The following is a 16,846-nucleotide window of genomic DNA, read 5'->3' on the forward strand; positions in this document are numbered from 1 at the left end:
GGGGTACTGACTAGGGCTGGGACGGGTCCAAATTTACTCCCCGGGTACCCACCATCCTATTACCCGACCCTACCCGGGTACCCCCTGTAGATATTTAGAGATAGGTACAAACTGTCCGATTTGGACAAGTTTGACCGTAGCCCTGGCAAAACGTATTTAGATACACGTGTAAAACGATCCGCTCAAGCATACACTGAAGTTTAATGCATGAAGTTTTATCTTTATTCAAACATAAAAGTAAGAAGGAATGGGTGCATTGTCAGAAAGAAATGAGAATATTAGTGACTTATAGTGTAACCATAGAGTTTAAGATACTTTTTGTCATTAAACAATATATATCACGTGACTAATCACGGGTCCGGGTAGTCCTGTGGGTACCCGGGTCCTACTCAGGACCCACCCGACCGAGTACCCGAGTTACCCGTCCCAGCCCTAGTACTGATGCCGATTCTGTCTCGGAGTTATGGTGAAACATTAACGGGTACAGGGCCCGTTCTACAAAGCGATCGTAGCGCTACGACTGTCGTACGTCTATGTTATAGTATGGGTGGGTGAGTTGGGTTTTAACGCCGCTTTTAACAGTATTCCAGTTATATCGCGGCGTGTCATCTTAATGTCTGAGGAAAGCCCGAAGTGATGCAGGTCTCAGGCGTTTACCACTTCGGTGAAACCCACGATCACGGGTATGGTGCTGACAAACCTAGAAACATAATCGGGGCGAACCGGGACTCGAACCCACAATCATAGGTTTCTGGCGTGCCCAAAGGGACGCAACTCTGCACAGCGAATCGCGGCGCCTTAGACGGCTGGGCCACCCGTGCCCCCTATAGTATGGGATCCCAAGTTCCGATCATCTGTACCCTCTGCTTGGATGAGTGAGTCGGTAACCGTAGCTACCTGTAGACCTATTATGTCCCGATATCACTGAGGTAGCTCGACTTTTCCGCGGTGTGTTTTTGATGTTACCACATCAGGTATGCACCCACGGCACAATCGACTCTCGTTATAACGAAACCCATTATCTCCATATAGTGCCCGAACAAAATTGTAAATACTCCCAGTACAGGAGAAAGGTCAGTTTAACATTTTGTCGTGTCTTTTTTAAAATTCACATTGACATTTTTGTCTTAGATTACGACTACAAATATGTTTAATTTATCGTTTAAAGACCATACAGATTCCGGAGTATGAATTTTGGGAATACTTGCGTTGCGTCACGTTCATGATGTGTATATTCTGAACAAACTATTTTTAGCCGACAGCAATATACTGGGAATTCTCGTCTTACACCTACAGTGTTTCCTTTTCGAAATTCTCCTTGATCCATTTATCTTCGAATCGACAGGAGTCTGTTTAAGATAAACGCGAACCAATCACTAAACCAATGGACCCCTGAAAATCGGGGTAGAATAAGTCTTCAGCAACCCGTGCTTGCCGTAAAAGGCGACTATGCTAACGGAATCGGATAGTCAGGCTCGCTGACTTGGTTGATGCATGTCATCGTATCCCAACTACGTGGATCGATGCTCAAGATGTCAATCACTGGATTGTCTGGTCAAGACTCGATTATTTACAGACCGCCGTCATATAGCTTGAGTAATGCTGAGTGCGGCGTTGAACAACAAACAAACAAACAAACTTAACCATGCATACTCACTTGGCTCTAATGTTAATGTCCGAGATTCCATAGTAGTAGCGAAGGAAGTCAAATCTGTTTCTACTGGCTTCCTTGGAATCTGTAGCCGGGTAAAACAATTGTATACGAATATCTGTGAATTTGAAGAATCCCTTAATATTCTCCAGCTCAACGTAATACTGTGTGGTGTCTTCTGTCTTCAGCTTAATCCTCTCTCCCGGACCAGGAAAGTCGACCTTCCCGCCTGGCTTCGGGTTCCCTGTGTCCTTGCTGTAGTCCGCTGTACAGATCACCGTCGTCATGTTGTTAGCCGTGATGGCGATGGGCACGTTGGGGTACTCCTTGGCGCAGTCTCTGGCATAGTACTGGAGCGGAACCCAAGTGGCACCATTGTCCATAGACTTGTAAATGGCCATCACCTGGGGACGTCCAGAGTTGAAGGTCAACGTCAAATTGGCCGACATTCTGTACGTCTTGTTGAAGGACAACGTGATGTTGATAGGGTATTGGTGGTCAGGGAACGTAGATTCGTACTGGCTGATTGGCCACGTTTTTGACTGCCACCATGTAGTAGTTAGGGTGTCAATCATCTTCTCCTTCGTGTGTTGACCTAGTGTGCAGTTTTGCGGGGTGATCTGCAGAAAAATCACACACAATGTTGTCATTAATTTCGGAATTCATCAAATGTATCATTTGCATACGTTTGGTCAGTAATCAAACTTTCCATAAAACAATTCTTTTAATGAATATATATATTCTCCCTGTACAGAATTTTTACTTCATACAAGTTCATACGTAAATATTATTCCAAATCCACAGATCTTCATTTTCTATTGAACTATAGCCATGGGATACTGTTTAATAGGCAGCATTAATCACGCTATATCACGGTGGCCTGAAAATAATCGGATCTGGGCCAGACACACCAGGCAAGGAATAACCACGACCCACTCTATTTTCAGACAGCTAATATATTATTTATCTAGATAAACAGATTTCTTAAGGATACAGCTGTTGGTAAAATATGATTTTGCATTTAATAGTCTTCAGCAACCCGTAATGCAATGCCCGTCATATGTCGGTTCCGTTGCAATCAATGGCATATGAATCAACGCACGTTCAACAAGTACCCACTGATCACTTACCGCGCAACGCGTTTCACCAGTCAATACTCGTTTTATAAATATGTGAATCTTAATTACAAAGTAATTTATTGTCTTTATAAAACGGACCGGTGAAGATCCGGGGTAGAATAGGTCTTCAGCAACCCTTGCTTTCCGTAACAGGCGACTATGCTTGTCGTAAGAGGCGACTAACGGGATCGGATGGTCAGGCATGCTGACTTGGTTGATGCATGTCATCGTATCCTAATTACGTGGATCGATGCTCATGATGTCAATCACTATATTGTCTTTTCCAGACTCGATTATTTACTGACCGCCGTCCTATAGCTAGAATGTTGCTGAGTGCGGCGTTAAATGACAAACTTTGTAGAACGTCAGGGCGTAGGGAGTGGGTGATGTTTTTCCATATATCAGAGGTGTTGGAAGCGGCCCGTAAATCTCCACCGCGTGTAGGTCTAAATATCTGTCTTTATAACATAGAATCTCCCGATTGTTGCATCAAATTACAACTTTCAGCTTGTCATATAATGCAATGTCCGTCATATGTCGGTTCCGTTGCAATCAATGGAATATGAATGATACCACTTCCGTTCAATTAATTAATTGTCTGTCAACGCACGTTCAACAAGTACCCACTGAACACCTGCCGCGCAACGTGTTTCACTAGTCAATACTCGGCTTGGCGCTCCATTGTAGGGGGGTAAGTGGTGGCTATAGAAACGTATTCAATAGCAAACTAGCACTGAAACTCATATCTGAGCATAACACTCTGGTCACGATCCGAGGGAAGAATGAGTCAATGCATCGTAATAACTCGCACCCTTACATCATGCCAGTGTTGCAGTGTTGCAGATATGATTCATACAATATGACAGCTTTAAAGTTGAACCTTTTTTTTAAAATCAAAAACCTTTATCAGAATTAAAGTTCGTTTATATGGGACAAAATGACCGTGTACAGTCATCGGTTGACCCGGTGGGTGGATAAGAGCTGGGGTAGCGGTACAAGGGGAGAAGAAGAGTGAGTGAGTGAGTGAGTGAGTGAGTGAGTTGGGTTTAACGCCGCTTTGGACAGTATTACATTTATATCGCGGCGTGCCAGCTTAATGTGGGAGGAAAGCCCCAAGTGATGCAGGTTTCAAACGTTTACCACTTCGGTGAAACCCACGAGCACGGGTATGATGCCGACAAACCTAGAAACATAATCGGGGCGAACCGGGATTCGAACCCACAATCATAGGTTTCTGGTGCGCCCAAAGGACTCTGCACAGCGAATCGCGGTGCCTTAGACGACTGGGCCACCTGTGCCCCAAGGGAGAAAAAGAATGGTTGGTGGGGAGGGGGGGTCCTCATTTTGAAACCATGTCGGGAAACGAATCCGTACCTGGTATCTTTGTCGTAACTGAACATTAGGCTAACCCATCTAACCCAGCACCCTGAGTTGATCATTGAAATGTCTTATCTTTATTGCGCATGCGGACAAGGATGTCTATGTAATTATTTTCAGTAGTTCTCACTTTTGCTCATGCTGATTGGCTGGTTACTGCCAATTTGTTCCATTGTTTTCATTGTCTGCGGCCTATACCAACGTTATCGCGAACACCTGTATCATCACAATTTGATTGTGATTCATAAGCACATGCTCATGATACAGTCGGAATCGTACAACCCACCCTGCTTTTATCATACATTTCTTATGAATATGAAAAGTGTTGTATTGTTTTCATGTACGTCATATCAACGCACTGTCGCAAATAATTAAAGATGATGTCATCTATTGTTTATGACGTCACATGCGGGGTTTTTATGACGTTGTTCCCACAATAGACTTATACGGCTGACGTGATCGCGAAACACATTTTACCATATTTTCTAAAAAAAAGGGTAATATGTAGAATAACCTACACGCAACATGGAATTACGGATTAAATATCCCTCGCCATGGTTCGGGATTTAAAATTAATTCACTCGGGAAGATAATCCAGAATTTTAAAATGTATTTTTATTTCTACCGATTTTTAGTAAGTTAGAATCACTTTCCTTTGAAATGAAGACGTCAGTACTTAGTGTGATTATGGGATGAAATCTGCATATAATAAATATGAAGAATACTGTTATTATTTTTTAAACTTTGAACGACCTAATCACGTCTGTAGTACACGAGCTTGGTAAAACCCGGATATAGCAGATGCTGTCATTATTTCAACTATGTATTAACTCAACTATCGGGGGGGGGGGGGGGGGGGGGGGGGGCCGGTCAGGTAGCTTAGTGGTTAAAACAAGCGCTCGTCACGCCGAAGTCCCGGGTTCGATTCCCGACATGGGTACAATGTGTGAAGCCCATTTCTGGTGTCACCCGCCGTGATATTGCTGGAGTATTGCTAAAAGCGGCGTAAAACCATACTCACTCAATCAACTATCAGGGTCGTGTAATGGCTCATAAACAAGATCGGAACCCGTATGAAATGACGAATTCGCATACAATGTATGTGTTCGTTTATATGTGGGGACTGCTGTTACTGATCAATACGTCCCGGGCTTAGGGACTTGGGAGATCGATAGTCGGTATATGTACACAGCTGATGAACTGTTCTTTCAAAAGTAAACACTCTCGGTGTATTCAAGTAACATCTTGACGCGCGGCACGAAGGGCAGTGTCACGGGAAGGCTCACTCGTGCTCAATGAAGGAAAAACCGATAAATCCGGACCAAAGCGTTACCGGTTAAATCATCCGGTTTTTAAATATATTTACATAAATATTTTTTTTATATTGTATTAACCAACCGTCGTACAACTCGTGTTATGTGTGATTAAAACACCGTATTTATTAATCCACTTATGTATTCTAACTGTTAAAGTCATATTGAAAGTTGGTTTATAACATTTTATGTTGCTCTGTATACATTGGGAGTTGTAGGTGTAAAATCGAAGTATGCCTATAAATTAGGACATATGAGTGTGTGTGTGTGTGTGTGTGTGTGTGTGTGTGTGTGTGTGTGTGTGTGTAGAATCTAAACGAGCATCTTTTAATTAACTGAAAATGGAAGAAACATTCCTGAAGGCACATTCCAACATTCCAATATTTAATATTAATGTAATTCATGTGCTATATAAAGGTTTGTACTATTTGAGGGATATAGTATCGTACAAATGTAAAATCTCAATAGCCTCATCAATCATATTTCGTAGTCTGTACTTGGAATTAGGTGATATCAAATTTGTCTCAACTGACACAACACGTACACATGCATCAGCAAGGTGTTGTGCACTGGTTGTGTTTGCATAGCTTCGTTACAACTGTTACCACGCTACATTCGTGTTCGCATTAGCCACGTCCTGTACTGTCATGAAAAAAAAGTTATTTTTACACGTTGACGACTTAGAATATGCCTAGAGTCCATGTGTGTCTGGGCGGGGTCCGTAACAGCAGTTGCTGCATCGTCTCAGTTACACGACCTCCTGGGCGGGGCCCCTAGCCAACATTCACAGCTGGGGAGATAGCTGATTTTCAACATCATGCATATCACGTCTCCGTTTCAAGCACGTTATTGAAGTCAGTATTTTTACGCGTGCACAGGTAATAGATGGGGCTGAAGTTAGTATTTGACGTGTGTATAGAGAATTTCAACCGAGTGTCTTTTGATATCAAATATATCAAAGAATTTTGATATATTTGATATCAAAAGACAGGAGGGTTAGATTTTATTTATCATCCAACATCATTCTTCCACTTTTTTCAGTTTGTAGACAGTAATAAGCAGGGTCTAAGTGTAAAAAGTACTGCTAACAGCTTCACTAGCGGAGCCATTAGTGATGTCATTTGATTGCGACGTCATGGTAACCAAAGACGTCTGCAAAGGATTGTGATGCATTTTCATTGCAGCGACATCTACAATGGTTGATGATGAACAGGTATCAGTGACGCTGAAGTCGGTATTTTACATGTATACGGGTATCAGTGACGCTGAAGTCGTAAATTGACGTGTATACAGGTATCAGTGATGCTGAAGTCAGTATTTGACGAGTATACGGGTATCACTGATTCTGAGGTCGGTATTTGACGTGTATACAGGTATCAGTGATGCTGAAGTCGTAATTTGACGTGTATACAGGTATCAGTGATGCTGAAGCCAGTAGTTGACGTGTATACACAGGTATCAGTGATCCTGAAGTTGGTATTTGACGTGTATACAGGTATCAGTGATGCTGAAGTCAGTAGTTGACATGTATACAGGTATCAGTGATGCTGAAGTCGGTATTTGACGTGTATACAGGTATCAGTTATGCTGAAGTCGGTATTTGACGTGTATACAGGTATCAGTGATGCTGAAGTCAGTATTTGACGAGTATACGGGTATCACTGATTCTGAGGTCGGTAGTTGACGTGTATACAGGTATCAGTGATGCTGAAGCCAGTAGTTGACGTGTATACACAGGTATCAGTGATGCTGAAGTCAGTATTTGACGTGTATACAGGTATCAGTGATGCTGAAGTCGGTATTTGACGTGTATACAGGTATCAGTGATGCTGAAGTCAGTATTTGACGTGTATACAGGTATCAGTGATGCTGAAGTCGGTATTTGACGTGTATACAGGTATCAGTGATGCTGAAGTCAGTATTTGACGTGTACACAGGTATCAGTGATGCTGAAGTCAGTATTTGACGTGTATACAGGTATCGGTGATGCTGAGATCGGTATTTGACGTGTGTACAGGTATCAGTGATGCTGAAGTCGGTATTTGACGTGTGTATGTATCTATGCGATGTGTGGGTACAGCTGCTCCATGTGAGCATTCGTCTTTAAGAAGATGTTACACTAGAAAATATTGTCTGACATACAGAGAACGTCTCAAAAAATATTTAATACAAATACGTTCTGCATAAAATATATGGCCATGCTAAAAAATCAATCGAGCCATCTGGATGCTTTATAAGACACATGTATTCAGACCTGAAGTTTAGTATCGTGTTGAGGAGGAGGTCTAAATGTGTAAACGTGCACTGTGTAATCGTTTAAATGTGCATTATGTATTGGTGTAAACGTGGACTGTGTAATTGTGTAAATGTGCATTATGTAATTGTGCAATTGTGTAAATGTGCGTTGTGTAATATCCTAATTCTCTGCTTGACAATCCTATTTTCTCTACTTATCAATATGCAGTAAAAAATATCACTTACATCCTTGATTGGGTGATAATTATCTTGTCACATTGTGGTTGGCTATTGTATTTAAATTAGTACCTGCTTCACACAGGATACTCGGTTTCATTATGAACTCATTAAAATAAATTCATTTAACGGCAGTTACTCGGCTTAAAACTAATAGTATGTCCATACACATAATCGACCAATACAGTGAAACTGCGTTTGTCGGGACGGCACCGTTGACAGTGAAAGCGATATAACGAAAATGTATAAGAAAGAAACATCTCTTTGTATTTAACTGGGTGTTCCAACATACAGTTAACGTCCGTAAAGAGGGGAGTCTGGATTAGCGGGGTCTTGTGTATTTGGATGATTCCTCTTTACTTTCCACAACCTCAACTAGACATTGTCCAGTTTTGTTCTTTGAGATTCTGTCCTACATCCTTGGCTCGTTAAGTAAACTGTGGAATGCCTTGTTTTCATCATGACTCAGCAATTATTATTGTTGTTATAATTGTTGTTATTATTGTTGTTATTCTTGTTGTTATTGTTATTTATATTGTTGTTATCATTGTTTTGATTGTTATTATTGTTGTTATTTTTGTTGTTATTGTTGTTTTTATTATTATTGCAGAGATTGTTATTATCATTGTTGTGATTGTTATTGTTGTTATTTTTGTTTTTGTTTTTGTTTTTATTATTGTTGTTATTTTAATTTTTATTGCTGAGATGGTTATTATCATTGTTGTGATTGTTATTTTTATTGTTGTTGTTATTATTGTTGTGTGTATGAATACCGATGAACTCGGACAAAAGTTATGTGTGCTACTCTAATAATTGGCACTACAGTATTTACTCTTACTTTAAAATGCACATATAATTGAGGTAGTGCTAAAACGCTCTGTGCAAGAGGGTATGGGGGAATGATTTACCATCAACTTATGCCTGCCTTTATTACCTTTATAGACGGAAGAAGAAAGTCCTCAGTACCCCTAACAGTATCCCGTAATACACAATGTTTTGCTGGGCCGCTTTGATTATATTCTAGCAGTATCACAATGGAGGTGAAGAAGAATGGACAATGTAACCAGGTGGGGAATCGAACTCGGTGTTGGTGTGCGGTGGTTTGAAGCGAAAGACTAACCCACGATCCGAACACGTTCTTGACGGGCAATGCTTTGTTAAAGACAGTGAAGCGATTTATTCCTCTAGGGAATGTGCAGATGTCATGTGGAAACTGACTTGGAGTCACATGTACCTCACTTTGTGAGAGTGAGTGAGTGAGTATGGTTATACGCCGCTTTTAGCAATATTCCAGCAATATCACGGCGGGGGACACCACAAATGGGCTTCACACATTGTACTCATGTCGGGAATCGAACCCGGGTCTTCAGCTTGACGAGCGAACGCTTTAACCACTAGGCTACCCGACCGCCCACTTTGTGAGAACAGTACGGGGAGGTGTCCAATTGAACATGCTCGCAAAGTTCCCCAAGCCATTAGTCCCTGGGTATATATAACCACCCCCCGGGATCACATGCTGGCAATTGAACATGCTCGCAAAGTTCCCCAAGCCATAAGTCCCCGGGTATATATAACCACCCCCCGGGATCACATGCTGGCAATTGAACATGCTCGCAAAGTTCCCCAAGCCATAAGTCCCCGGGTATATATAACCACCCCCCGGGATTACATGCTGGCAATTACATCCGCAGACATTCTAAACTGCCGGGTAAAAGAAAGTATGTACTTGAAAAGTGGATTTGACCCCAAAATTACAAACCTTACTAAAACGTTACTCGGCTAAAAACAGCTAGTCGCCGAAACACTGCCAGCGTGAAGCCCCCAGCACAGCTATGATACTGTTATCAGATACATCACCATCGAATAATCATTTCTTGTTTGTTTCATGTTTAGCCGCCACCGAACATGGGTGTATACTTTATTTGGCCCGACAGTTTTAAATTCTGAAAATCTCATTTCTCGTTCCTGGTGGGCTATTTTCAACCTGTGTGCAGGATCGTGTACAACTCTAGCTATATTTTTAAAAACTCATATGATTTTGTATATACACTCGCCTCGGCGTCATACAGAGGGCAGACAAATTGAAACATAATTATTATCGGTTATCAAGAACACAAAGACTTTGGCATAACAGCCACTGATACTGTTAAAGTTTTCAGGTGACAATCATAAGTAACCCTGAACCTGTGCTGTGGTGAGTGAGTGAGTGAGTTGGGTTTAACGCCGCTTTTAACAGTATTCCAGTCATACCACGGCGTGTCAGCTTAATGTGGGAGGAAAGCCCGAAGTGATGCAGGTCTCAGACGTTTAACACTCCGGTGAAACCCACGAGCAGGGGTATGGTGCTGACAAACCTAGACACATAATCGGGATTCGAACCCACAATCATAGGTTTCTGGCGTGTCCAAGGGACGCAACTCTGCACAGCGAATCGCGGCACCTTAGACGACTGGGCCACCCGTGCCCCCTGTGCTGTGGTGAGTTGCCCAAACCACAAGGCGCCAATACTGTCACAGAAGCCCGATTGTTATTATGTGTCTATGTACAGCTTCTGTGCGTAGGTATTGCCGACTCAGAGTGAACATAGGTTTGCGGTTGCTCAGGAAGAAAGAAGTTAAATCATGGCTTCAAGACATCACTAAACTCCATTGCAAATGTCAGAACGCCAACATCCGGACAACAAAATACGTCGACATGTCACGTTAACGTAGCGAAGACCGAAACACGTCAGCCCTTCAAGTGGGCACTCTCACACACACACACACATGCTTCCCTGGTCGCAGGAACACTCCAGTTGTAAACTAGACTAGTGTAAGCCTGACGGAAGAAACACTCAGGGACGGCATGGCACGCAGACGTACGTGCGTGTACACCAAAAGATAGAACAGAAACATGAGTATGCGTACAGTTGCTGATAGAATTACGCCAGTCGGTACGTAACGTACGTACGTTCGTGTACATCTAATGACAGAAATACAGCAAATGGTAAGTGGGGAGGTCCATTTCGTCGTTAAACTCAGATAGAAACTGACTTTCGTGTTTCTCTCTGTGACGTGTGTTGTTGCCCGAATGCTTTACCTGTGCGACAACTTCTGATTTTACCTTTACAGTTACTTATTAAAAATACATATTAAACCTTAATAACGCCACATTATTTCGCATATGTACGATATTTATCACAATACATAAGAATTTATGAGGAGCATATACCAATCTCATTAAAATCGGACCTCAGTTCTCGTGCCGCGACACAAAGTTCTGAGGACATCCCATCCCGACCAAAGAAACGACTAACAAGAAGTGGCCATTAGCCAATCAGAAATCAACAATCTCGAGTTTTACGGCACTAGTTTCAAACTGGCGACTTCCATTCCAGACTGCGCTTTGAAAAAATATTTTGACAAAGTTGTCGGTCCAAATTTGAAAACTGTACAAAAGAAAATTCTGGAAATGTCTAATAGATGGCCAAGGTGTCAGTGTTTCCCACGGGCTATGGGAAGTTTCTCCCGTATCAAATGTTTATCCAGTTAAAGTTGGAGATGTACGATGATTTTGATGGAATCGGTCGTCCAGCCCGTAACTGTGGTTCGGAATACTCGGTGTTAACCTTTTCGAGGTTGCATGATTTGAAAACACATTCCCACGACGCCCTGATTGGTCAGATGAAACATAGTTCCGGCGTGACCTGTAATGGGATGTCCTCAGATCTTTGTTTAGCAATAGCGAGGACTAAGATCTGATTTTACTAAGACTGAGCATGCACGGGTATATAACAAAGCAGGATAGTCTAAACCAGCAGGTCTCCATATATCAACTATATCCCATTAAGAGGCTTTTGTTCAGCCCTGCAGCAGTGATAGGTGGAGCATATATATACATTGCAGATGCAGGAAGCTTAATGTCTAAAGCAGTGTAGACATTGTTACTTGGAACCTGAAATTATGAGTGTTCGTGTTGTGTTGATTAGGAGTGCTGTCAGCTCTGGATATAAAGAAGTCGACGGAACGGGTGAGGTCTGTTCATGTTCTGCCAACGTAACCTATTCCCAATAACCTACCCTTTGTGATAACAGTAAGAAGAATTAAAGGGGGATATCTGTTCTGTCAAAATGACTTACTCAATTACCAATATTACATCAAGTAATAATAAATTAAAGGGGGGTCTCAGTTCTGCTAAAGGTATCTGTTCCCAATATCTTTAATACTCACTGTAATAGTAACACGATTTAAAGGGGTTTCTGTTTTGCCAAACTTACCCACCAAAATAACTTTTATTACCCCTGTAATGATAAGAATTAAAAGGGGTCTCCTTTCTGCTAAAACTATCTATTCCCTATGCCTTTGATACTCACCGCAATACTAATAAGATTTAAAGGGGATCTCTGCCAAAATTACTTATTCCCAATAGTCTTTACTACTCCTTTAACAATAAGAACTAAAGTGAGTTTATGCTTCACTATCTAATATCTTGGTTCTTATTATTAATAACACGTTCTCTATGTGTATATGGATAATTATTAACTGCAAATTTGAGTTGGCAGATGAACGGATGGGTTTGAAATAGTTTAGTTTTCATGAAACTTTCTTTGAGTGCCAAATGGTCCAAGCGTAGCTTCTCTTTACATTTTCTATTGCCGACCGTTATATCCAGAGTTGACTTTTAATGAAATCTTGTTAACTCGAAGTCGTTTATCTTCGTATATACAGTATATGATTAATCGGTAGTTCGAGACAAACTAAGTGCATATGCCCGACCAAAAGGATTCTGCCGGGACTATAATGCCATATCGCCTTAATCAATATATCGATCTCACTGACTTCGAGTTAACACGTTTTCATTGTATGTGATTTCTAAATACAGTGCTGACCTGGATGTAGTCCAAACCTTCAGGCTCTCACATCAACCGTACCATTACATTGCCACCAACACCAATAGGAGCCTGGAGATTTGTACTACAACACCATCATGCATGGTTACACGGTACGTGAACTGGGACCGGTACTGCAGCGTGCCCGGCCACGTGGTGGCACCGCTCGGGGACGGATAGCAGGGGAGGCGTGAGGGGGGACATATCTCACCATAGGATAGGGCGGGGTTAGGAGGCGAATTATTACTAAAAGGCCATATGTTCCCGCTACATCATGGCGGTTTATTACAGTCTCGCCAGCCAGTGACTACAAGCATGAACAACATTCAACCATCGGGGTATGATGACACCCAATCAGTCAAGTCAGGGCTTAACCCGTGAAGATCCGGGTTAGAATTAGTCTTCAGGAACCCATGCTTGCCTAAGAAGTGACTATGCTTGTCGTAAGAGGAGACTAACGGGATAGGGTGGTCAGGCCCTCGACTTGGTTGATGCATGTCATCGTATCCCAATTGCGTGGATCGATGTTCATGATGTCAATCACTGGATTGTCGATTATTCACAGACAGTGGTCATACAGCTGGAAATTGCTGAGTGGGGCATTAAACAGCAAACTAACAAATAAACAAATCAGGGTTTGACCACCTGATTATTTAAAGGGTACACTGGGACGTATTCTGACCCTGAATCTCCCCAGAGATATATATTTAGAACAAGGATTTGACAAACATCCCCCTGGCAACGTCCCCGAGCGGATGTAGCATAGCAACAGTGGTGCAAGGCAACATTGGGAGGAATGTAATTAAAATATTCTTACCACACGAGAAGGAAACAGAAACACAATCATTAGGAAAACATGTTTAAATGTAAACAATACCAATATGAATACGTATCGTTAAAATATAAAATACAAATATAAATCATGTATTAGGTTCATACCAAAGCAGCTGTATATTTACTTACGTGAATAAATCACTGAAATAATTTAACCAGCATTCGCTTATATTTAATTCAACGTTTCTCATGCATAAGCATATATGAACATATAATTCATCTTCATTAGGATACATCAATCTGTCAGCAATGTAAAATATATGAACATGAAAGACAATCACACATGCTAATGATGTATATAATTAAATATTATACATTAACTGACTAGAAAAAATTACATTCACGAGTATAATAGAGCCATTTAAACCATATTCATACATAACACAATATCTACTGGAAAATTGGCGTAAATTCTCTTTTAATGTAATTGAAAGGGGCCCTGACAAGCCTAAGTTAAAAGTACTCTCTATATAACGAAGTTTAGGATATCACCGTTCTTATCCAAATTAAGGAGAATCGCTATATATTGAATTAAAAAGTGCTGTCCGATACAGCCACAAAATCAAGGTCAAATTAAGAAGACGACACAGTGATAATCCATGCACGTGCATCACCCATTGATTTTGCAAAGCAATACAATTTCGTATTTAAAAAATCAAACAAAAAGTTGATACCAATTACTTTTTTGTTCTTTGACAATTAAGTAGGAAATCAAAGAAGGCATTTTCGATAAAATAGATGGTTATTATTTCTTTTGAAAATTAAAAGTTTCATTTCTTTTCTCGACCGTTATTAATATACAACCGTCTCATCAATATCATATTTATTTCTTCTTCCAGTTTTATGAAATTTCAATTAAAAGGAAGACAGGGCGAGGATGCGAGTGGTATGAAGATCATGTAATAGGTGGAAGTCTTTGAAAGGCATTTAGAAGTGATACACATACGGAAGAAAATTCATGGATGTCAACTTCTTTATTATGAGGAGCACAACGTTAAGGAGTATATGCTTACTCCTTCATCGGGTGAATGAATGCTAAGAGGCAGAGAGCATATATTTGTACAGTGATAATTTCGTCCTGGCTTCCAGTTGTCCATAACTATCAGCGCCAATTATATGTTGGCTTCCCTTGTTAAGTTTCCACCTTTTGTTATCTTATTACCGTTGTTGTTCTTACATGTACATATATATGCTCTCTGCTTCAGAACATTAATTCACCCGATGAAGGAGTAACCATATACTCCATAACGTTGTGCTCCTCATAATAAAGACGTTGACATCCATAAATTCTCTTCCTTATGTAAAAAATTGAAGGTAAATTCATTTTTCATTTTCAGAAATCTTTATATCAGAATTCATGTCGTTCACGCGAATAAATATACAGACAGTTCTTCATGTTACCCTGCAACGCGGTATCCGGTAAGACAAATATCACACCTAATAGTTTTAAGACAATAATACTAACGAATTATGTTTAGCTGATCGTCACGTACACCACGTATTGACGTGACGTGAATATAAAGAAAAAACGCAGTTAAGCCTAAAGGACTTCAAATGACTCATGAAAGCTCACCACATCTCCAAGTCGAAGGTAGAAGTCGGTTGTTGTCTGCCCACAGGTGACGTCGAGCGGCGTTACCGTCAACGTCGTGTTAATGTTTTCAACGTTCTCCGACGAGGCAAAACATGCCAAGTCTTGACCCGTGCTTGACACACAGTTACGGTATGGAACTACAGAATTGGTACATATTATCACAGAGAAAAACACAACACAATACACAATCCACTTGATGGAGAAGGCCGTCTCCCTCTTCCCCCTGTCGATGTAACGGTGATCAGACATGTAGCCTTGCGGGGATGCTGCCATTTTGATAAGTTGCTGTCCGTTTCCGAGTGAAACTTAAACGATAATCCACAAAGAACATCCAGCTGAACACAAGTCACATAGTTTGAAACTACATCTTTCTGGGGCTACTTCGAAGATCGTGAATTCACTCACATTGACGCCTCAACACATGTTGCACACGTCGATATTGACTGCTGGTCGCTGATTGGCTGAACTCATGTTGAATAGCATGGTGGAGGTTGGGAGAATTTGAGCCTGCCGTTGATACACGTGGTTCGTAAAGGCAGGTGGTTGAACTACAAATGGCTGTCGATATTTATTTTGAATTCTGTCACGCACAACATATTTAATTTTACACGCATTGACTCAGTTTCCAATATATGTGAGGGACAGGTTTAAAACGTCATGGGTGCCACCGGTGGGGCAGGATACGCTCACCTTTTCGCGATCACCCGGTATCATTACTATTTTATAGTGATTCATAAACACATGCTTATGATATAGTCGGAATCGTACAATCGACTCTGCTTTATTCAGAAATTTCTATTGAATATGGAAAGGGTTTTGTCGTTTTATTTATATTAAACTTTCCCTTTATGTCGAGCAATATTCCAGCAGCGCCAGCCTTTGGTGTCCACGTTTCACAGCGTTTGAAGTACAGTTCAGCATGCTGTGTCTCCCAAAATTTCAAAGAGCGCCATGATACAACCCTTAATGTAAATATTACTCTAAATGTAAAAGATTTTACATTAAGGGTTACGTGTTAACTCTTGTTACAACCCTTAATGTAAAAATGACTCTTAATGTAAAAATATTTTACATTAAGGGTTGCGGGTTCATCCTTGTTACAACTCTTAATGTAAACATTTTTACATAAAGGGTTGAAGTGATAGATAATATTTTTTTACATTAAGGGTTATCACTATGAAATAATACTTATCGAACTTTCTTGAAACTTCGTAGATTTAACTGATCGTTACTTTGTCTAGATGTGCAAATGACTAATCATTTTTAGATTCTCTCTATACAACGACCGGCCACCTGGTTGTTATATTCAGGCTTCATAAAAGGATTTATGACCCCTAACCCTTTAACCGATTTTTATCAAACTTACTGTTTTACACAGGTTATTTTTCGATACTCTGCAAGGTAACCTCGTTACTATCCTATACCGTAACGACGGAAAGGAGGACTCAGCCCAAGCAGATCAGACCAAGTTGTTGGGTTGTTAGAATGGTCCATTTACAGAGTTTTAGCAGAGACCATATCGGTATATGGTCTCTGGTTTTAGTCATAAAAAATTGGACATTTTGTTGCAGTATTACGGATATGACAGTTAAGCATACACCAGAATCAAATGTTATTACA

The 16,846-nt window shown here is 40.9% G+C and overlaps 1 protein-coding gene across 2 annotated transcripts in view; it reads right to left on the bottom strand.

Annotated features, from left to right (window-relative positions):
* The window catches only part of LOC124114383 (laminin subunit beta-1-like), a 59,954-nt gene extending 44,309 nt beyond the window's left edge, over positions 1-15,645 (bottom strand). The window contains exons 1-2 of one of the 2 annotated variants that reach the window (XM_048388981.1): positions 15,209-15,645; positions 1,658-2,271 (exon numbers count right to left, since the gene is read on the bottom strand). In XM_048388981.1, coding sequence (XP_048244938.1) covers positions 1,658-2,271; positions 15,209-15,499 — 905 coding nt within the window. In that variant the 5' untranslated portion in view covers positions 15,500-15,645. Of the gene's footprint in view, positions 1-1,657; positions 2,272-15,205 lie in introns of both variants that reach the window. The other variant, XM_048388980.1, reaches the window with a different exon arrangement.
* Positions 15,646-16,846: the final 1,201 nt, after the last annotated feature.

This window comes from Haliotis rufescens, unplaced genomic scaffold (genome assembly GCF_023055435.1).
Source record: "Haliotis rufescens isolate VD_foot unplaced genomic scaffold, xgHalRufe1.0.p SCAF_8, whole genome shotgun sequence".
Classification (NCBI taxonomy): domain Eukaryota; kingdom Metazoa; phylum Mollusca; class Gastropoda; order Lepetellida; family Haliotidae; genus Haliotis; species Haliotis rufescens.